This window comes from Xenopus laevis, chromosome 7L, assembly GCF_017654675.1.
Source record: "Xenopus laevis strain J_2021 chromosome 7L, Xenopus_laevis_v10.1, whole genome shotgun sequence".
Lineage (NCBI taxonomy): Eukaryota > Metazoa > Chordata > Amphibia > Anura > Pipidae > Xenopus > Xenopus laevis.
The window spans coordinates 30,856,623-30,879,169 of record NC_054383.1 but is presented as its reverse complement, the minus strand read 5'-3'; the positions used below and the strand labels follow the sequence as shown (position 1 = coordinate 30,879,169).

Sequence of the window (22,547 nt, the reverse complement as noted above, 5' to 3'; positions counted from 1 at the left end):
CCAGTAAGACAATGGAAATGTTTTTATATACAGGATGGAACTATCCACGGAGCAAGAAGTGGCATGGTAACTTTAGGGGGTTTACGGTGGAACCGCACCATTTGTTCTTCGATAATTTAAAAATGCATTTTTAGCATAATTTTATAGGGCACCGCAGCAACATTTCAGACTGGACTTGGCCCATTATCAGCTTGATAAGGTCCAAGTCTTGCCCGAAACCGTGTATAATGCCCTATAAGATTTTGCAATAAAGGTAATTTTAATTCTACAAAGATCAAGTGGTGCTGTTCCATCCTGATCTTTGTGTATATACCAATGGAAAGTGGTCATTGCACTGCGTTTAAAATTGAAGTTATGTTGTGCTGACTACTCTCTGCTTGATGGAGACCTAACAGTGGGGATATTATTGATATTTTGGCATGAGAAGCGGATGGTTCAAACCTTTGTCTTGTAATGGTGACCACAAAAAACTTTTTCAGCTGATCACTAAAAGTGCCCATGCCAGCCTGTGTAACCGAATATCTGATTCCCTAAAGTGGTGCGTTTCAATTTTTTTTTTCTAGTTTGAGATAGTAGGCTGTCTAGTTTGGGAGATAGGCTCCTTGGTAGTTGTGCGCAGACCCACAGTTTAGTCTGGTTCAGGCTAATGGCAGTCCTGATTTTCCTATATCCCATCCCATCCCAACCCCCTTTGGTTCAGGTTGCGTGTTGGCTGGTTCAAGTCAAAAACTGGAAGTGCAAATACATTTGACTACTACATAACCTGTTCTATTCCTGAATTATTACATTACCGTTATTTTCAGTACAAGGCCGTTTATTGAACCTTGATCATTTGCTTATGACGTTAAAGCACAAGTCTGGTATTATGTTACATTTTCTAATGCTCTGTTTTATGTTTTTTTTGTTACATTTTTGTACTCCATTAGCTCCCAGCAGGATTGTTTGTTTGGGCACTATCTGGCAGTCAGATTGACCCTTCAGAGCACAGGTTGTTGGCCATGTTAATAGAGTAGATTTATTCACTGAGGCAAAACCGTACATTGTGAACTCACTCGTGAGTGCGTTTAAGTTGGTTGTGAACTCATTTCAAATACAACCGCTATGCTTATAATGTTGAATGGAGGATTGTAGATGCACACAATTTTAGTTACCTATATGCGCTGTGCATTGCATCCATGAGCATTTGGCAAAGTGCATTTTGCCTGAATATTATCTGACCTTTATTTTCCAAATATTAGGCTTTTTACATGTGCCAGAACTGACTTGATTGCAGTTGAATTCAGTTAATTCCCAAGGTTGTTAGTGTTCGGCAGCAGCACAAAGGTTGAAAATGGCCTCCGGCATGCCACAAAGCCCCAACATGTAGTAGATGCTAGCTGGGGGCAAACCAATTCTTTATGACTGCCCTTCTGCCTTGCAAATCATATTAACCTTAAAATTGGAAACCTCCCACAATGAGTTGTAGTTCTGTTAAATGTCAGACATTATGTGTAGTTGCTATTGCAAACCTTCAAGGTAGACCACTAACAATATGGTGCAAACTATCTGTAAGAATAAATGATGAGTTATCCTTTAACTAAGGATGCACCGAATCCAGGATTTGGTTCGGGATTCAGCGTTTTTCAGCAGAATTCGGATTCAGCCGAATCCTTCTTTCCGGCCAAAACGAATCTGAATCCTAATTTGCATATGCAAATTACGGCAGGGAGGGAAATCAAGTGATTTTTTTTTGTCACAAAACAAGGAAGTAAAAAATGTTTCCCCCTTCCCACCCCTAATTTGGTATTCGGCCGAATCTTTTGCAAAATAGTGGATTTGGTGCATCCCTACTTTTAACCACCCCATACTGCTACAGGGCCGTCATCAGCTGGGTATACTGGCTGTCTCTAGAGACAAAAAGTTGTAATTACCATTGTCTTGCATGCTCAGGGTTATTTTTTCCATTCTATTTCTTGACAATGTCCACCACCCAGGGAGCCCAGGTGAATTATGGGCTAAGAACTGGGGTCTCCTTGGGTAAGGGCCCTAATAAATTTGTTTTATGGGGCTCCATAATTACTAATGATGACCCTGCTTGCTACTACTGAGTAACCAGGAAGATTCACCCTTAATACACGTGTATTCATTTTAAATGCAATACCATTAGCTTTATCTAACAAGCCAACTTTTGAAGATACAGTTTATGTCCCCAGATTTTATGTGCCCATATTTTAGGTTTTGACCATTTTGAAGTGGAAACCTGACAAACCTAAATACCTATATGTGGATACTTATACTGAACTACAGACGAATAAAATTCTCTTGTATTCATCTAAGTTCAGTATAGGTATCCAATGATGTAATTTGACCAACACATTTTGGGGCCCTCGCGTATCAACTGCGCCCTCAGCCTCACGCAAGGAAAGAAATACTTCCTACACTGGCTTGGTTAGAATTACAGTGTAAGTGAGGTTCTGAAAGTAACTGGGTGTGGGGGAGAACACTTAGCTTTTTTAGCACCAGACCAGATCTTAAAGCAGGTTTATAATTACACTATGCATATATAAAACTATTATACTGCTGCATGACCATATTAACATCTTGCAATTAAGACTGAAAGGGACACATGACATGCTGTATTCGGCTCTGAGTATGGAATAATAGATTATTCATATTACTACTGGCACGTTAAAGGGAAATCACAAAGCTTCTGTGTCTGAGTCACACCATAAGTATGCCTTGTTTAATTGCTAGGGGATGGCGGCCATGAATTTGTTAATGCACTTATTTGGTATATTGTGGCGGAAACTTGTTTTAATGTAAATAAATACAATTCCAGCACCCCATCTCTTATCTTGGGAAAATTGTTTGTGAAGGCCAATAGAGCTGGGCAAGTAACAGAGTGCCAGCTTGCTCATTTATATGCATGTTTGTGAGTTCACATGTTTGTGCAAATGCTCTTTATGACAAGTGTGTCCCCAAACATGGCCGCTCTCCTAGTGCTGGCAACATAGCACTTGCTACAAGCATTTTTGGGGTAAAATAGTATTATTTCCCTCCATAAGTGTACGGGTTGTATTACCCACCTCTATTATAGGTACGGTATAACTTCCATCATCCTCCAGACCTTTTTTTTTTAAGCTATTTAGCAACACCTGTAAGACGACAGGCTGGACATCAAAGTATTCTTAACACACATTTTAAGCTGATGGAAACTACAATACAGGCATGGGATCCGTTATCTGGAAACCTGTTATTCAGAAAGCTCCAATTTACAGGAAGGCCGTCTCCCACAGACTCCATTTTATCCAAGTAATCCAAATTTTTACAATTTCCTTTTTCTCTGTAATAGTAAAACCATACCTTGTACTTGATCCCAATTAAGATATAATTATCCTTGGAGGCAAAACCAGCCTATTGGGTTTATTTAATGTTTACATGGTTTTATAGTAGACTTAAGGTATGAAGATCCAAATTACAGAAACATCCATTATCCGTAAAACCCTGGAATTCTGGATAATAGGTCCTATACCTGTACTTGGCATCCTGAGGATATGAGGATTTTTCTTATCATGGTTGCTCAAGCATGCAGATTGGAAAAGACTTCAAATTAACTTTTCGTATGTAGATAGAATGGCTTGTTTTAAGCAACTTTTCAATTGGTCTTCGTTATTTATAAAAAAAAATTTAGTTTTTGAATTATTTGCCTTCTTCTTCTGACTCTTTGTAGCTTTCCGGGGGGGGGGGGGGGGGGTCACTGACCCCAGCTAACAATACATGCTCTGTAAGGCTATAAATGTATTGTTGTTGCTACTTTTCATTACTCATCATTCTATTCTTGTCTCGCCTATTCATATTCCAGTCTCTTATTCAAATCAATGCATGGTTGCTCGGGGAATTTAGGCCCTAGCAACCAGATCTCTGAAATTGCAAACTAGAGAGCTGCTGAATAAAAAGCTAAATAACTCATAAACCAGAAATAATAAAAAATGAAAGCCAACTGCAAATTATCTCAGAATATCACTCTCTACATCATACTAAAAGTTAACTCAAAGGTGAACAACCCCTTTAATACTGGGACTTCCAGTATGGATTCTTATGGCAGCTTTAAAAGACTGTACTGCAGTCCTCATTAAAGTTGCTTTGCCTCATTTACCAAGTGTGGCACAGGGTACAAAGTGTGCTTTTCAGCACTGGCTACATTTGGCATCTCCGTATAGGTGTGGGTTCGTAGCAACCTTGAAATTGTTTTTCATTATTTATTTTGTATAGTTTTTAAATTATTGGCTTTCCTCTTCTAACTCTTTGCAGCTTTCAAATGGGGGTCACTGACCCAGAAACCAAAATGATTGCTCTGTGAGGCCACAATTTTATTGCTAGTTATTTTTTCTTATCTTTTTATGCAGGCCCCGTCCTATTCATATTCCCATCTCTCATTCAAATCACTGCCTTGTTGATAGGGTAAATAAAACCCTAGCAACCAGATTGGTGCTGAAATGCCAAACTAGAGACCAATTTCAAATTGTCTTAGAGCATCAATATCTACATCATACGATAAGTTAATTTAAAGGTGAACAACCCCTTTAAAAACCCTAACTCATAGACTGGTGTGTTGAGCTTTTTTTTACTCCTATCATTCTCAAGGTGAGCTTGTATTGTTGTTGTTATGAAGATTCACCCTGTTTGCACTCAGAATGTACCGGTCTGTGTGTGCTAGAACAGCAAGCAGTGGTTATTGTAATCAGTATCAGTGTTTGCAATTTCCTCCCAGATAATAAGCTTTAATGTGAGCTGTACAAGCTGACGTTCACTCCAGCATTCAAACTTCATTATCCTCAAGTGATCGATATTCCCTTGTAATCACTATGGTTCTGGTCACTTCATTTTTATAGTTAAGGGCTGCAGGTCTCTGTTGCAGAATAGTACACAAACACGCTGGCACCTGGGGACTAAAACCTAATTTATTTAATTGTCCTAGTCTATTGTCCCCCAAAAAATTCCCCCTTTTTTGCACCCCCTGCAGTCTTAGGGTTTAAGCACACGGGCAGATTCGGGGAGATTTAGTTGCCTGATGACTAATCGCCTCTTCTGCGGGGCGACAATCTCCCCAAACTGCCTTTCCCCCGCCTGCTGCAATGACAAAATGCCAGAGCCAATGCACTCGCGGCACTTCGATTTCTTAAGTTGCCCGGAGTTTCCTTGTGAGGCAGCTTCGGGCGACTTCGGAAATCGAAGCGCCGTGAGTGCATTGGCGCTGGCGTTTGGTCATTATAGCAGGCGCTGGCAGGGGTAGGCAGTTAGGGGAGATTGTCGCCCCGCAGAAGAGGCGATTAGTCGCCAGGCGACTAAATCTCCCCGAATCTGCCCTAGTGCTTAAACCCTTAGATAGAAGGGCATCCATGTTGTGTGAGCATAACTTGCGTTTGATTTGGTGTACTATAAAGCAGCCGACTCACAAGGTGAAGCACTGCTATACAGATATTAAATTGCTTTTCGATAGGAGCCAGTAGTGGAAAAAGGGAAGGTATTTCTAGTACACGCGAGTTTTACTTAAAGGGGTTGTTCACCTATAAATTTACTTTTAGTATGATGTAGCGAGTGATATGCTGAGACAATTTGCAATTGGGTTTAATTTTTTATTATTTGTGTTTTTTTAGTTATTTAGCTTTTTATTCAGCAACTCTTCAGTTAATGAAGGCCAAATCAAAAGTTGCTTAGAATTAGCCATTCTGCAACATACCAAAAGTAAACAGCACTGCTTTTGTATGGTATGGGATCTGTTATCCGAAAACCTACAGTATTAACTAAAAAGATACAAATTATGGGAAGGCCATCCCCCATAGATGCCATTTTAATTAAATAATTGACATTTTTAAAATTATTTCCTTTTTCTTTGTAATAATAAAACCTTTGACTTAACCCCAACTGATATATAATTGATCCTTATTGTAGGCAAACAGTACTATTAGGTTTAATTAATGTTTAGATTATTTTTTAGTTGACTTAAAGTATGGAGATGCAAATTATGGAAAGACCCGAGCATTCTAGATAACTGCTCCCATACCTGTACCGTTTTAGCTTTGCTATGCCCTCATATGTAATAAAAATAAGACACTTGTTTTTTTTAAACCAGTAAACACTTTAATTTTTTAGTGTTACTGTTATTTTAAGTACACAACATACAAGGCATTTTATCACTGTCATAGCTCAAAAATATAAACCACATCCTTTGGTTAAACCACATAAACCAAAAACAATTGGAAAACCTAACAACTTATATATTTAATTTTGAAATTTGTCATGGGGCTAGACATATTGTCAGTTTCCCAGGGGCCTTCAAGTCATGTGAATTGTGCGCTGAAGAACTTCAGTCACTCTTCACTGCAAGTTGGAGTGATATCACCTACTCCCTTCCCTACCTAGCAGCCCATCAGCAGCCTATCAACAGAACAATGGGTAGCTAACCAGATAGCAGCTACCTAACATGTCTGCTGAAGGATTTGTTTGCATTGATAAAAACCCCTTTTCCTGCTTGGGTGCTATTCTCATATCTACCACTAGGGATGCAAATACGACCTAGGGTCACGGTATAATAAAATGGGAAGGGGAGAAACAATAGCTGTCTCAAAGCAGTTCCATCCTGAAGCGCTGGCCAGGCCTGGACTGGCCACCTGTGAATTTGGGCAAATGCCTGCTGGGCCGCTGTATGTGCAATGTAAATAGGCTGCACGGGAATCTTTGCACAGCCTGCAGTCCCGATTAGTGATGGGCGAATTTATGCCGTTTCACTGTGCCGAAAAATTTGAGAATTTTGTGTGAAATTTGCAAAACGGCAAAAAATTTGCGAAAATGCGCTGGCATCCAAATTTTTTTGGACGCTGGTGAAATTTCGTGGCAGTTTTTCAAATTCACACCTGGCGAATAAATTCGCCCATCACTAGTCCCGATACTGACGATTTAATGAGGTTGCTGCCAAATGCCACTAGATGTTGCTTAATTCTCTAGTGACTGCAGCTCCTCTGCAGTTCTTCAAAGTAACGACTAGGTGTCAGCACTTCTGGAACCTGTAACTGCCAGATTTTAAATGTTTCCACTAAACACCAATGATCTTTTTTTTTCTTTGAAAGCACTGACCACTAATGTTATGGGTTTTTTTAATATTTAATTGGGAATCCTGGTCAACAATGTTTTTTTTTTTTTTTTTTTTAAACTTTTTATCTGAGGCCCTGACACCTTTTTTCCCCCCTAATTTTTTTGGCGGGGCCCTGACCACCAATGCTTTCTTTTTAGCTTGTGTGGGTGGGGGAGCTTGGTCGCCAATATCACACATATATACTGGTATCGGACCTGTTATACAGAATGCTTGAGACCTGGGGTTTTCCAGATAATGGATCTTTCCAAAATTTGGATCTTCGTACTTTGTCTACTAGAAAATCATGTAAACATTATATAAATGCAATAATCTGATTTTGCTCCCAATAAAGACTAATTGTATCTTAGTTTGGCTCAAGTACAAGGTTCTGTTTGATTATTACAGAGAAACTGAAATCAATTTTAAACATTTGTATTGTTTGATTATAATGGAGTCTATGGGAGACGGGTTTAGGAGCTTTCTGGATAATGGGTTTCCAGATAACAAATCCCATTCCTGAAGTGGGCTGCTTTGATTTTTTTTTTTTGCCAGGGCTGCTATTTTCTCCCAGTCTGGCCCTGGTGCTGGCTCCTTCTAAAAGTTCAGGATCAGGCACAATGCACTGAGATGGCTGCCTCCACACCAATATTACAGCTAAAATAATAAATTTGTTGGTTCAATAAATTTTAAATGGTAGAGTAAATTATTTGCAGTGAAAACAATATAATTTACAAATAAAAAGTAAACCATAAAATCATGACAGAATCCCTTTAAAATTATTTTGCTTAGTATTCCATTTTGTTAAATGAACCCAGAGCAGTTGAGGATAGACTCATTTGGTGCCCAAAGCCAGCAGATGCTTCAGTTCCGGGTAAGTAGTTCATCATTTATTACATCTCGTAGCCATAATGAAGCATAGGAGAGTTCACTGCCTGGATCTCAGTTGACTTAAGTTATTTTCCTCACAAACTCAGAAAGTAAACTTTTGTTTCCGCACAGCATCACCTTGAGACATCAGAGAATGCAATGGACTTTGAAAGCGCTGCAGGCATCCGTGGCTGTAGAAATGAGATAATGCACCGAAAGGACCTCAATCTTCAGGTATAGTAATCCATTCTGATGCAAGAACAGAGCACTACAGAGCTGCAGAGTTCAGGGCAGCCATGGCAATAAACCTTTAATGACAACTGATAGCGCTCATCATAATCCCTAATAAATAAGAATAATTCATGTAGATTGCGCAAAAGATACATGAGGTATTTTTATACCTGAAAATGCCAATGAACTGGCCCTTTGCCTATTCGGGATGACTGACAGTTCACGGCCAGCGGCACTCGTAGAGCACAGAGAGAGGCTTGTGTTCTCCCCAGAAACTTTGAGCTTTGTCAAATAATTTTTTTAAAATTCTTTTTATATGTATTTATGCCTGAAGGAGGAAGAATTACATTCAGATGACTTTTTGTCAGAAGACAGCCAGTCCCAGCAAAAAGCGGAAAAGCGCAGAGCCAAGAAGAAGGTAGGGCATCATATTTCCACTGTATCTTGTGTCTCATTAAACATGAAAACATCCTATTAAACACTTAGCCACAGTACACAATAGATGTCTGCTGCTGCTATCGCTAAATATACATGGCTTTCATGTTTTAATTAGCCCGTACCCGAGTGGTGGAGCAGGCTGCTCTTTTCTCCTCCAAAGCTGCTTCACTAATACAAATGGACCGTTGTCTTGTTTGTATATTCAGCTTATGATATAATGTGCTCAATAGAATCTGGCTTGTCCTTGTAAAATCACCCAGAGCAGTAAAAGAACATAACATTGCTTCTTCTCCTAAGTCTGTTTTCTTTTTAAGTTCTTTAGGATTTTTTTGTGCTGTGGGACAGCTATTGTCAATTTCACATGTAGGTTCATTATAAAAAAAAAAAAAAAAATATTTATTATTATTGTTATTAAAAGAGTTGTTCACCTTCAAAGTAAATTTTAGTGTGACTTAGACATTGATTTTCTGAGATAATTTGCAACTGGTTTTCATTTTTTGGGGAGTGGTTGGTTATTTAGCTTATTGTTCAGCAGCTCTCCAGTTTGCCATTTCATCAGCTATCTGGTTGCTAGGGTCTTGTTTACTTTAGCAGCCAGGCAGTGAATGAGAGACTGGAATATGAATAGGAGAGGGTCTAAATAGAAAGATAAGGAATAAATCAACAATAATGGTAAGGGTCAGGGCACACAGGCAGATTTGGGGAGATTAGTTGCGAGTAATCTCCCTGAACTGCCTTCCCGCCGGCTAAAATGTAAATCGCCGGCAGGATGGCAGATTAGTCAACCTGAAGAAGGAGATTTGTCGCCGGGCAACTAATTTCCCGAATATGCCCTGCCCTGACTCTTAAATTGTCACTGCCGGGGTCAGTGATCCCCATTTCAAAGCTGAGAAGATGTGTAAGAGGAAAGAAAATAATCCAAAAACTATACAAAATAAATAATGGTGACTGATTACAAAGTTAGGGCATTTTATAACCTACCGCAACAGCAAGTTAACTTAAAGGTGAACCACCCCTTTGTTGATGCTAAGGGGCATAAAAATCTATGAGGGCTACACTAGTTAGACAGCTTTGTTCTATACATAAGGAATAACCAAGCAACATTTCAGGACACTCCAAGCTGACTTCTAATATCCTCATATTTCCCTGCAGGTGGTACATAATTCTTTATAATACACAAGTTTCAGTGACTCGTGACATCACTAAGCACTGACTATACTTGATGACATCACTAAGCACTGTTTATATAGAGAATAAGGTACCCTCAAATTTAAAATATTTGGGATATTACAAGTCACCATGACTTTTACGCGGGTTACTTTTAGTAATATTTATTAGACTACACAAGTTTCTGTGAGTCATGTGACACAAATGACATCATTAAAGGGATACTGTCATGGGGAAAAAAATTTTTTTCAAAATGAATCGGTTAATAGTGCTGCTCCAGCAGAATTCTGCACTGAAATCCATTTCTCAAAAGAGCAAACAGATTTTTTTATATTCAATTTTGAAATCTGACATGGGGCTAGACATTTTGTCAATTTCCCAGCTGCCCCTGGTCATGTGACTTGTGCCTGCACTTTAGGAGAGAAATGCTTTCTGGCAGGCTGCTGTTTTTCCTTCTCAATGTAACTGAATGTGTCTCAGTGAGACATGGGTTTTTACTATTGAGTGTTGTTCTTAGATCTACCAGGCAGCTGTTATCTTGTGTTAGGGAGCTGCTATCTGGTTACCTTCCCATTGTTCTTTTGTTTGGCTGCTGGGGGGGGAGGGGGGTGATATCACTCCAACTTGCAGTACAGCAGTAAAGAGTGACTGAAGTTTATCAGAGCACAAGTCACATGACTTGGGACAGCTGGGAAATTGACAATATGTCTAGCCCCATGTCAGATTTCAAAATTGAATATAAAAAAATCTGTTTGCTCTTTTGAGAAATGGATTTCAGTGCAGAATTCTGCTGGAGCAGCACTATTAACGGATTCATTTTGAAAAAATTTTTTTCCCATGACAGTATCCCTTTAAGCACACATTATAACCAATGACATCACTAAGCACATTTTATAAATTTAACATTTCCAGGATATTCATGGTAATTGTGTAACTGTAAACTGAAAAATATAAGGGTTATACTATCCGTTGTTTTTTTTTTAAATAATATACCCCATGTCCAAATTGCAATCGTCAGTATTTTCACCCTGCCAACATCACTCAAAATCAGAAGTTATTCTTGTTTCATATGTTACAAGAAATAACGCACCAGCTACTACAATTAAAAGGTTGTTCCAGCTTTAAGTTACAGAGCAACAACTATAACTTACTCATCTGAAAGCTGAAGGAACTGTGTTATAATTGAGTTGTAGGTACAAGGCCTCTGGTTGAATGTTTGCGATATAAGGAGTCACCTCAGAACCTCAGCTAGAGGCATTCATGCCAGATATCTGTTAATCTAAGTCAGTTCAGAATCAGAGCTAGAGGGATGCATGATGATTACCTATGATGTATTGTCACCTCTGAATAAGCGCTAGAAGGACAAATGCTGAGTATATATAGATATAATGCAGTAATCCTATCCGAATCAAAGCTAAAAGAGATGCATGCAGAATACCTGTCATATAAAAGGTCACACAGATTTATATCACAAATATTTATTCTGTTTATTTGCTATTTATGCATTATAAGAGTACCCATACCCAGAGCTATAAAGACAATTTAGAATCAACTTTGAATTTAAATGACTTGTATTAAGACATATATAGGGTTATGAAATGTAGTAAAACAAATAAAACTCTCCAAAAAGCAAATGTGCGGAAAGGTACAGCTACATGATCTATCATCCATGGGTAAGGGATCTTTTTGTAATCTTGAAACACCATACCGAAAGCCTGCTAAAAATAATTCAAACATTAAATAAACCCTATAGGGCTGTTTTGTCACCAATATGGATTCATGCAGGTTAGTTATCCTCAAGCACAAGGTACAGTTTTATTATTACAGAAAAAAGGTAATCATTTATAGAATAAAATAGATTTCTTTGCTTAAAATGGGTTCTATGAAAAATGGCCTTCCCATAATTCAGACCTTTCTGGTTAACGGGTTATCAAAGTTCATAATTTGCAATAATATTTAACTTTTACGTTATTGTTTGTTGCATGCTAAATGTTTGCATTTTTGTTGCCAAAGAAACGGTTTAGAAGCTTTCCCACACTTTTTTCATGTGTTTTTTTTTCCCCAACGGTTTCTGAATCTTGGGTGGCGATGATGATGTGTCTTGTAATGAAGTTATCTGGATACAGTATATTGATCTTTAGATGTAGTGATCAGTTTAGGTATTCCTGCTTTTGCCAACGGAAATTACTTGGCTGTTATAAATCTAACAAGCATTTTACTGCTCCCTTTAACTTTCATTCTAGGCACAATTTGGCACTCGTATCGTTTTTCAGCATTTAGGAGAACAATTTGGCCACAGACTTAGCTCCCTTGTCATTGCTAGAATACGTTTTCCATTGTTTACCACAGTAATGAGTAGTGGTTCATATTCATTTTGTACCTTTCCCGTATTAGATGTTCTACTGTTCAAATGATGTGACTTCCCAGAAGTTTATAAGTGATTCAAATTGTGCATGATATTCATAGAAATGGCTATGTAACACACACGCCTCATGCCAAAACACCTGATTTCTGCTATGTGAAACTTTATAGAGTTTTTGGTTTTTATAGGATGCATATTATTCTTCCTTTTTTGTTCCATGTCTTGTATAGTGAACATGGAAGCATCTTTTGTGAGCCCTTAATATATTAAAGAAAATACTTTCCCATTAAACCTTTCACGCATACCATCTTTCTACGCTCTGTTGCCAGTAGCCCTTGCCATTGATTTTTGCTGCTGCTCATTCCCTCGGCTGCCCTTCTGTTATTATCCTTGTTTGTTTATTTGTAAACAAGTGCCCAGACCTGATATACTGCACATGCTGCTACACCTTTAGCTTTTTGATGACAGCCAGCTACTCCTGCTGTGTCTTGCAGATTGTAGCTCCCAGATTTATTTTCATTTTTAACTTTGGTAGGATTGCTCTTATTTTATCTAATGCTATTGTACAGGCTGTGTACATCAGCCAGCAGCTGAACAGAAAGTTGTACCAAGTAACATTACAAAATATAGTTTACCTTGATTTATGCTATAACAATGCTTTATACAGTGCTGTGCAAACTCTGAACTAATAATAATAATATTCAATATTGTTCTGCCATCAGAGGCAACGAGAGAGAAAAAAACTAGAGAAAAAAAAGCATCTGGAAGAGAATGAGCAGGTACTGAAATTTCATATCAAGATACATGTGAATTTTTTTTGTATTGTTAACCAGCAGGTCTGCGATACTGATGTGTGCCACTGAGTGTTAAGATCTTTCCTAGGGACCATTGGTTGGTTTTCATTACTGACATTTAGAGCTGAATTGTCAGATATACAGGTAGAAACTATAGAATTCTACCTGTATCTGACCATTCAGTAGAAAACACTTGTGCCTGTTCAAAATTTTCCAACTTGCCCGATCGGCAAGCTGACCAATATCCAAGTCTTTTGCCGATATCAGTTGGCTCGTCTTCCACGATACAAGCACCAAATATCTTCATACAACAATACCTGTGCTTCTATGGCCACCTTTAGGGACAGGGGACTCACTGATTTATTTGTGCATGTTTATTCTTCAGAATAGTTCTGACTTTATTAAAGGAGGCATGCCAGTTAAGGACAACTTTATTTCTTTGAAATTATAGAACTTTCTCACATTGCATTTTATTGAACTAGACACTGCTGATCTCCAAAGAGGTGCCGTCCCCAGATCTAGCTCCCATTAATGAGCGAGTAAGAGGGGAGCAAGAATGAGAGTGTTAGAGAAGAATGAAAGAGTTAGAGAGGAGGAAGAATGAGAGAGTTAGAGAGGAGCAAGAATGAGCGAGTAAGAAAGAATAAGTCACTTCTCGAAGTTGCCTGTTACAGACACATAGTAAGTTAGGTTTGGAAAAGACACACATCCAACTTTACATTTATTGACATTTAATCTCATCTGCCACATAGTTAAATGCAGCTTCTGTCCCCCTAGACTTTTAGTTTCTAAATGCCTTTTTCTTCATTCCTATTAACTTCTTTACTTCTATATCAAGCCACATATGTGGTTTCTTGGTGCTTCTACATTTACTCCTTAAGGGAATAAATTGAGCCACATAGGTGGTTTCTTTGTGCTTATAAATTTACTTCTTAAGGGAATAATTTGAGAACATTTTAATATTATATTAATATCGATCTATGCTCTGAAGTGCAGCCGTTTAGGTGCTAAAATTTTCCCCATTGTATATTTGTTTTTTGCAGCAGACATTACACTCTTAGCATCAGGAGCTTCCTCCTCTTCACTTACATGAGGGGGTTTATAGCATACGCCTATAATTAATTTGCTGGTCGCTTTACAATTTGTGAAGAGCTCTACGCATAAGACTTCTGTGCTTTATTTTCTAGCATCACCTCCTCCTTTATATTAGTTTTTAAATCCTTCCTATGAAAGTGACACACCCCATCTCACTGATATTAACTGCCCAGTCATGCTACTCATTCAGCCATGTCTCTGAAACACCAATCACATCATATTTTCCCTCCAGCACCTCCAGATCTCCCATTATACGTCAGACTCCTTGCATTTGGAGACATACATTTAATACTGGAACCAGCGTAAGAATTTTGTAAACAAGACGCGATACTCTCTGTCCTTAACAGTACCCCCAACCAAATCTCCTACCGCTTTTTCCCTTCCTGTGCCCACTACCTCATCTAACGTGTCTTCCACAGAAACCTTTAATGCACCCCCAGACTAGTTTAACATCTCCTCCAACCCTCTAGCCATCTAGCCAAAGCAGCTGCATCATCATCATTGAGGTTCAGCCCATACCTGGCAAAGAGCCTGATTGAGATCAAGCCCAGCTCTCCAAAAACCCAAAACCCTCCTCCCTTCACCAATTTCACAGCCACACATGGCAGATAAATTCACCTTTTAAGGGGCATCTGTTGGAGAAATATTCATGTTGAACCTACACAGTCAGCCAGAGTAGTAAATTGCATCTACTGCTGTATCCTTCATTTCCAGCAGGTCTTGAGGGGATTGGTTACAAAGATCATTATACATGAGCAATTCATATTTTTCTGTTAAAATAAAAAATGTTTTGAAACATGCGTTAATCTGATGAATGACCCTCATTGTTTGAGACTTCATCTTTTCCTACAAATCATTGTATCCATGTTAGCTACTGAATAGGCCTAATGTAAGCATGTGTACAGTGCATCTATTGTGTGCCTGAATTCAGAACTGGGTATTCAGCCAGTTTGGCAGTGCATTTCATACATATCCTCATATTTTATGGTATGCTGCGATATTTATGTCTAGTATGCTCAGTCTCTCCTCTCAAAGAGGACTTGCTAAGACTATTTTGAGTCCTATCATTGCCTAAAATAAAAGAAAACTGGCAGATTAAGACATAGTAACATAGTAAGTTAGACTGAAAAAAACACTTCTATCAAGGCTATTAAGTCTATGTATAACCTGCCTAACTGCTAGTTGATTCAGAGGAAGGTAAAAAAACAAACAAATGAAGCCTCTTCAAGTTGCCTCAAAGGGGGAAAAATTGCTTCCTGACTCCAAGATGACAATCAGACCAGTCCCTGGATCAGATTGTTCTATGAGCTATCTCCCATAACCCTCTATTCCCTCACTTGCTAAAAAGTCATCCTGGCCCTTCTTAAAGCTATCTATTGTATCTGCCTGTACAACTGATTCAGGGAGAGAATTCCACATCTTCACAAGTCTCGCTTTAAAAAACCCCTTTCGAATATTTAGACGGAACCTCCTTTCCTTTATTCAGAATGGGTGCCATTGTGTCAGCTGGAAAGACCTACTGGTAAATAAAGCATTATATAGATTATTATATGATCCTCTTATATATTTATACATAGTTATCATATCACCCTTCAAGCACCTCTTCTTCAACATGAACAACCCCAACTTGGCCAGTCTTTCCTCATAGCTGAGATTTTCCATACCTTTTACCAGCTTGTAATTACCCTTCTCTGGACCCTCTCTAATTCAGTAATGTCCTGTTTGAGCACTGGAGACCAAAACTGTAAGGCTTATTCTAGATGGGGGCCTTACCAGCCCTCTGTACAGTGAATCAATGCTCCTTTTAATACAGCTCAAAACCTTGTTTGCCCTTGATGCTGCTGACTGGCATTGCTTGCTACAACCAAGTTTATTATCTACTAGGACTCCAAGGTCCTTTCCATTATGTATTTGTCTAATCCAGTCCCATTAAGGGTATAAGTGACTTGCATATTTTTATATCCCAGGTGCATGACTTTACATTGAATCTCATCTGCCACTTAGCTGCCCAAATTGCCAGTTTGTCAAGATCGTGTTGCAAGGATGCAACGTCCTGGTTGGAATTAATTGGGCTGGATAGTTTTGTGTCATCTGCAAACACTGATACATCACTTACATTACCCTCCCCATAGTCATTAATGAATAAGTTAAATAAAATGGACCCAATAAAGAGCCCTGAGGGACCCAACTAAGAACCTTAGTCCAAGTAGAGAATGTACCATTAACAACCACCCTCTGTATCCGATCCTCTAGCCAATTTCCTATCCATGTGCAAACAATGAAGTCCAACATACATTAGCTTAGAAAGCAGCCATTTGTGGGCCACTGTATCAAACGCTTTGGCAAAATCCAAATAGATCACATCTACTGCTCCCCCTTGTCCAGCATTTCACTTACCTCATCATAAAAAATCATCAGATTTGTCTGTCACGGACTATCCTTGATATAGCCATGCTGATTGCTGCTTATAATGCAATTCACCAGGACAAAATTCTAAATGGTATCCCTTAAAGGAGAATTCATCCAGTGGGGAAAAAAACCCGTACCCCCCACCCCAGGTAGACCTCCTGCCCCCAGGATAACTACCCACCGGGGAAATGCCCCATAGTTTGTACTTTCCCCTCAGCACAGATTCTTCCAGCGGACTTTCACGCATCCATCTTCCGCGTCCTCTGTAAGCTGACTGAGAGATCGGCAATTTCCATGTAATTCCGCACATGCGCAAACGGGCAAACCGCTCCAACTGCGCATGCACAGAAATACCGATCTCCCATTCAGCTTACAGAGGACACGGAAGATGGATGCGTGGAACTCCGCTGGAAGAATCTTTGGCGAGGGGTAGGTATGGAGTATGGGGCATTTCCCCGGGGGGGGGAGGGTAATTAGCCTGGGGGGGAGGAGGGAGGTGGGGGGTAGTTAGCCTGGGGGGAGGAGGGAGGGGGGTCTACCTGGGGTGGGGGTACAGGTTTTATTCCCCACGTGTTGATTTCTCTTTTAACATGCCTTATATGATGTCATTAATTGCTTCCAGTTTTAAAACTTTTTATATATTGAAGCACCTATTGCAATCACTTTGTTGCACTATGTCTGTGAAAACATCTTAAAAATAGGTGAGGACTAATCATTAAAAGCATTGGATTGTGTCAGAGTAGAATCAACAATGCAGTGGCAATTGCATCTCCACAGTGAAAAAATAACTTGTTGCAAAAATTACTTTGGTTAATATTATTATCTTTTGGGGCTGTATCAATGGTTTTATATGATGGCTGTTATATTGAGCCGTGTAGCAGTTTGTTCATTATATATTTATTTATAATCCCAATATGCACCTGTTTTTTCCCTGTATGGTTTGTACCACAGATTCTTCAGTCTGTTATGCAACTTTAGTAGGGGCTAAAACTATTCTTCAAAATTTTAACCCCAAGCTGCTTTTTTTACATTGTGCACTGACTCTAACCATGTATCGGTAACCCTGAGGCTTGCGCTGTTCTCTGCAGGAGCCAGAGTGGGATGTTAATAGCGCATTTGTTGCCAATGCTGCCAGTCACCTAAGGCCCAAGACAAGAAACAAAGCAGACAAGAAGCACAGTAGTAACAAAGAGAACGAAGAGAAGATCCAAGAGGTAAATTTTAAGTTTTATGTTAAACTGTTTTCTTATGCCAAATGCAGATCTATCAAAAATCAGTCAAGGCAAAAAGTGTAGAATATAAAGCTTTAGCATGGTGCAAATGTGCCTAGGGCAGTATCTCATAGCAATAATTCACATACTTTATTTTTACTATTTTAACAGCAGTAGACAACACAATTGTCTGCTGATTTATAGCTGGGGTGTCCACCTTTGTAGGAAGTCTAACCAAGGTGTTATGACTTTGCACAAAAAACATGACAAAAAAATGCCCCCATTCTCTGATTCTTGGGTACAGTGTTTATGCAGAGATCCGCAGCAGTAAATAAGGAAGCCAGAGCCGGAGAGTTTGGAGAATTACAATACTGCATCTGCTCCTCATTTATTTTGCTTTAATTTAGATTGTAAGCTCTTGCAAGTAGGGCCCTCTTATCCTATTCTTAGTCTGTAAACCCTTGTTTGTTAAATTTTTGTAAGATCCTTTTTCATTATAAACTTCTGTAAAATGCTGTGTGATTTGCTGGCTCAATAAAAATAAATGATGATTTGACTGGCTGGCAATAGGATTAATGTAATGCAAATGAATGATGAGGAGAACAACCATTAGCAGAAGTCATTAATACTTCCTGCAGAATTACCACTGCTGAATTTCGGGGGTCTTTGTTGAAGAGGAGGGGGGTTGGGGACCCCTTCCTGCAGAGATGTTATTCAATTCCCCAGGATTGGTAGGCTGCAAACTTGATATATTTATTACATAACAATGGGGCATTTTTTTTTTTAATAGAAGTGGATTGGGAAAAGTGTTTTTTCCTATTTGGCAGGGTTTTGCAAAAAGGTGGACAACCCCTTTAAGGATGCAATACATGATTTATAAACAATTTGTCTCCATGCCCAATGGCCTAAACAAATGGATCTGACATGGAGAAGTGGCATATCCACACCTGGATCTGTTCCTTCCATCCTGCTGCCAAGAAAGGGACATTATAAGGATATGGGCACACAGACAGAAGGCTCTGGCTGTTGTCCTGTTGTCCTGGCTGACGTAAATATGCTTGTGTGCCCACAGCCTAAATATTTTTTGGTTGTAAGCAAGGAAGGATATTGATTTAGTCATTTAGATACCCAAGAGGCCTTCCATCCAATCAGATTAAGGATATCTTTGGGACTTGGACCCGGTCAAACTATGCTATAAGAGTGATGTTCCTTGACCATCAGTTTATGCAGCATCCCCATTGGAGGCTGTTTTAAAGGTTATCTCAAGTTATCCCTGCTGTAGGTCATCAACATAATTGATCTGTAATTACCCTAGTTACCCTAGTGCAGCTTCCAATAATGGTTGACTTAGTCAAGCCATAACTTCAAATAGAGTATACCCATGTCCAATTCAAGAAACCTGAACAGAACTATATTTTTCAGTGTATAAAATTAAGTGTAAAAAAATTCAAATACAAAAATAGTAATTGAATAAACAAGTAGCAAGAATGTTATGATGACTGCAACCCTATAAGCTTAGCTGCAAAACAGAGACCTAAATACTGGCAATAACCATATGGAGTACATTTTGTTCTTTGCTGGTGGGGTCGCAAGTTTAATATCCATAAAGGCTCTGTCTAGTCTAAAAAAAAAAACTTGCAAAAAGTACAAAGCTCTCTGATCAGATAAATCATGTTTCTCCTCTGACAGATTCCTTTGACGTTTCATGCAGCAGTGCCACCGAGGGTGGACGAGGTATCCAGAAACTGATTTCTTAAAAGAATTCTCTTTAAAAAGTAGGGATTAAATACATCCCAGTGTCCTTTTCTGAAAATGAAAGGCAACATGGTATCTTTATGAAACTGAATAATAAGTCTGGCTCACACAATGACGGTTTTCTTTCCAATCACAGGGTGACTGCTTGAATTCTTCTGTCCTAAGGGGAAGGCAACTTGCTGGTAAGTAAAGCTCAGAAATTGGGTTTAAAAAATTAGTTGTGAGCACAACTTTCCCTTGTTTGTTATAGTTATACAGGAGCAGTGAAGCTCCATGTTGTTACTCCCACCATTCCCAGCTATAGTCAGGTGATCCCACTGGTGTCTAATAAAAGGGCAGCCAAGTTTGGGAGTTTTACTTTGAAAGCAGCAAGTAAGTTGCAGGTAAAGTGTATAATGAAGCAATAGAATTCGTAATGAATCAGATGAAAATTGAGCATAGGACTGGCCAGATATGGGATGACTTTGACGTAGTTGGCCAGCTTAAATATATTGCAATATATGGACAAATAATCCCTGTTTTGTTTAAAGGGTAAGGCATTTTTCAGGAGCAGTATGCACAAAATGTCTCTGTCTTAAATATAATGGGTTGAGTGCAGAGGACCTCTTGTATTTGTCTATATATATATATATATATATATATATATATATATATATATATATATATATATATATATATATATATATATACACATCTCTAAACTACTTGAGCATCTAGTTTACAACTGACTAACGCCATTTCTCTCGGACAATAACCTACTGGACCCCCTACAATCTGGTTTTAGGCAACAACACTAAACTGAAACTACCCTAACCTGACTAACTAATAGCCTTTTAACAGCAAAAGCCAACAACCACTTCTCACTACTAATAATTCTTGATCTCTTAGCTGCGTTTGACACTGTGGATCATCCTCTCCTCCTCCAATCGCTCCATTAACTTTGCCTTAGTGACACAGCCCTGTGCTTCTCATTAATCGTTTCTTCAGTGTCTCTTACAATGGAGTATCATCTTCTCCCCAACCTCTTTCTGTTGGGGTTCCTCAAGGCTCTGTCCTGGGCCCCTTATTATTTTCTCTCTATACTTCCTTCCTCAGCAAAGTAACCAACTCGTATGGTTCCCAGTACCACCTCTATGCTAACGATACTCAGATCTATCTCCTCTCCTGATCTCAATCCAGAGCTCTTAACTCAGCTCTCCTTCTGCCTGTCTGCTATCTCTAATTGGATTCCAGGCTACCTTAAATTAAAACTCTCTAAAACACAAATGGTTCTCTTTCCCCCAAATAACACCCGTAACATCCCAGAAATATCTATAGTAGTTAACAATTTCATCATCGCCCCATCTCCCCAGGCCCAGTGCCTTGGGGTTATCCTAGATTCTGCCCTGTCCTGCACTTGTCATATCCAGTCACTTATTAAATCATGTCAATTTCACCTAAGGAACATATCCAAAATACAATAATTTATCATCCAAGATGCCGCCTTTCCCGCTAGAGACTGTCACCTCTCCAGTCCATAATGAACACTGCCGACAGGCTTATACACCTCAGCAACCGCTCCTCCTCTGCCATGCCACTCTGCCAATCCCTGCACTGGCTTCTGCTACCTTTCAGAATAAAATTCAAACTGATGACCCTGATATTCAAAGCACTTCATATCTCTGGCCCCTCCCTGCACCTCTGAACTAATCTCTATATACTCACCCAACCACTTACTATGCTCCTCTACTGACCTGCTCCTCAACTTTTCTCTAGTTACCTCCTCACAGGATCGCATTTAAGACTTTGCAAGGGCTGCACCCCTCCTCTGGAATTCTCTCCCACAGTCTATCTGACTTTCTCCAAACCTTTCTGCTTTCAAAAGATCTTTTAAAACACACTTTTTTAGAGAAGCCTACCCTTACTCTGTTTAGCTACCAAATGCAATACCATATGCTTATTTTTTATTTTGCCCACTCTTGCACCTTGTGTCTCATTCCCTTCCCCTTTAGATTGTAAGCTCTTTTGCACAGGGCCTTCCTCACCTTTTGTACAGGTACTGGTTGTTATGTATGTAACTCTGTATGTTATATGTATTCAATTCATGTGACTTGTATAAGCAATATGTTGGCGCTCTAAAAATACATGTTAATAGTAATTAAAAATTGTGTGTGTGTATATATATATATATATATATATATATATATATATATATATATATATATATATATATATATATATATATATATATATACACACACACATTTTTTATATACAAAGCATATTTTATAATTTTTAGTATGTTATAGAATGGCCTATTCTTGGCAACTTTGCAGTTAATCTTTATTTTTTTATAGTTCTTGAATTATTTGCCTTCTTATTTTGATGCTTTCAAATGTGAGCCTCGGACCCTAGCAGCCGAAAGACTATAATAAGACTACAATTTTACTGCTATTGTTGCTTTTTATTACTTATATTTCTATTTAGGCCTTCCTCTATTTATTTTCCTATTTCTGATCCTCTTTCAAACCAATGCCAGGCTGCTAGGTTAAATTTTCCTTGAACAACTAGATAGCTGCTGACATTCCAAACTGGAGAGCGGTTGAACAAAAAGCTAAATAATTAAAAAAAAAAAACACAAATAAAAACAAAGACCCAACTGTAAACTGTCTTAGAAATAGCGTTCTCCCTTTGGGGAGAAAAAAGATGTAGGTTCATATTTTATGTGTAATATTGTGCAAAAGTTGTTAGTTGTTGTTAGTTCATCAGCTGTTCTTGAAGAGCGTGATATTTTAAAAGCAGCTGGAGGTATTCAAGATAGATATCTCAGATATAATACCCCCCTATCTTTGCCCCATGCTTCTTGCCCATTCTCTAGCTGTGCCCAAAATATAGCATTTTATGATTTAAACTGTTTTGCTCTATTCTTTTAATGAATTACAAATTGTTCTTTCTTTTTCCATTGTAACAGAAGAACCTTTCACTTGCCTTTCTAATACAAAACACCTACATTTTCTGTTACATTTTTAATTTTATATCTGATAAACCATATGGAGCGCTCATTTATACTCGTTTCTGCAGAACAGAACTTAATAGAATTTCTAATTTCCTGAAGAGTCATATGTACC

General features: G+C 38.7%; 1 protein-coding gene across 7 annotated transcripts in view; it reads left to right on the top strand.

Moving 5' to 3' along the window:
• Positions 1 to 22,547, top strand: part of LOC108696171 (tetratricopeptide repeat protein 31) — a 73,399-nt gene that overhangs the window by 24,249 nt on the left and 26,603 nt on the right. For 5 of the 7 annotated variants that reach the window (XM_018225277.2, XM_018225282.2, XM_018225279.2 and 2 more), the window contains 6 exons: positions 8,111 to 8,212; positions 8,544 to 8,627; positions 12,899 to 12,955; positions 17,563 to 17,688; positions 19,375 to 19,419; positions 19,577 to 19,622. In XM_018225277.2, coding sequence (XP_018080766.1) covers positions 8,138 to 8,212; positions 8,544 to 8,627; positions 12,899 to 12,955; positions 17,563 to 17,688; positions 19,375 to 19,419; positions 19,577 to 19,622 — 433 coding nt within the window. In that variant the 5' untranslated portion in view covers positions 8,111 to 8,137. The remainder of the gene's footprint in view (positions 1 to 8,110; positions 8,213 to 8,543; positions 8,628 to 12,898; positions 12,956 to 17,562; positions 17,689 to 19,374; positions 19,420 to 19,576; positions 19,623 to 22,547) is intronic. The other 2 variants (XM_018225281.2, XM_018225280.2) reach the window with 2 other exon arrangements.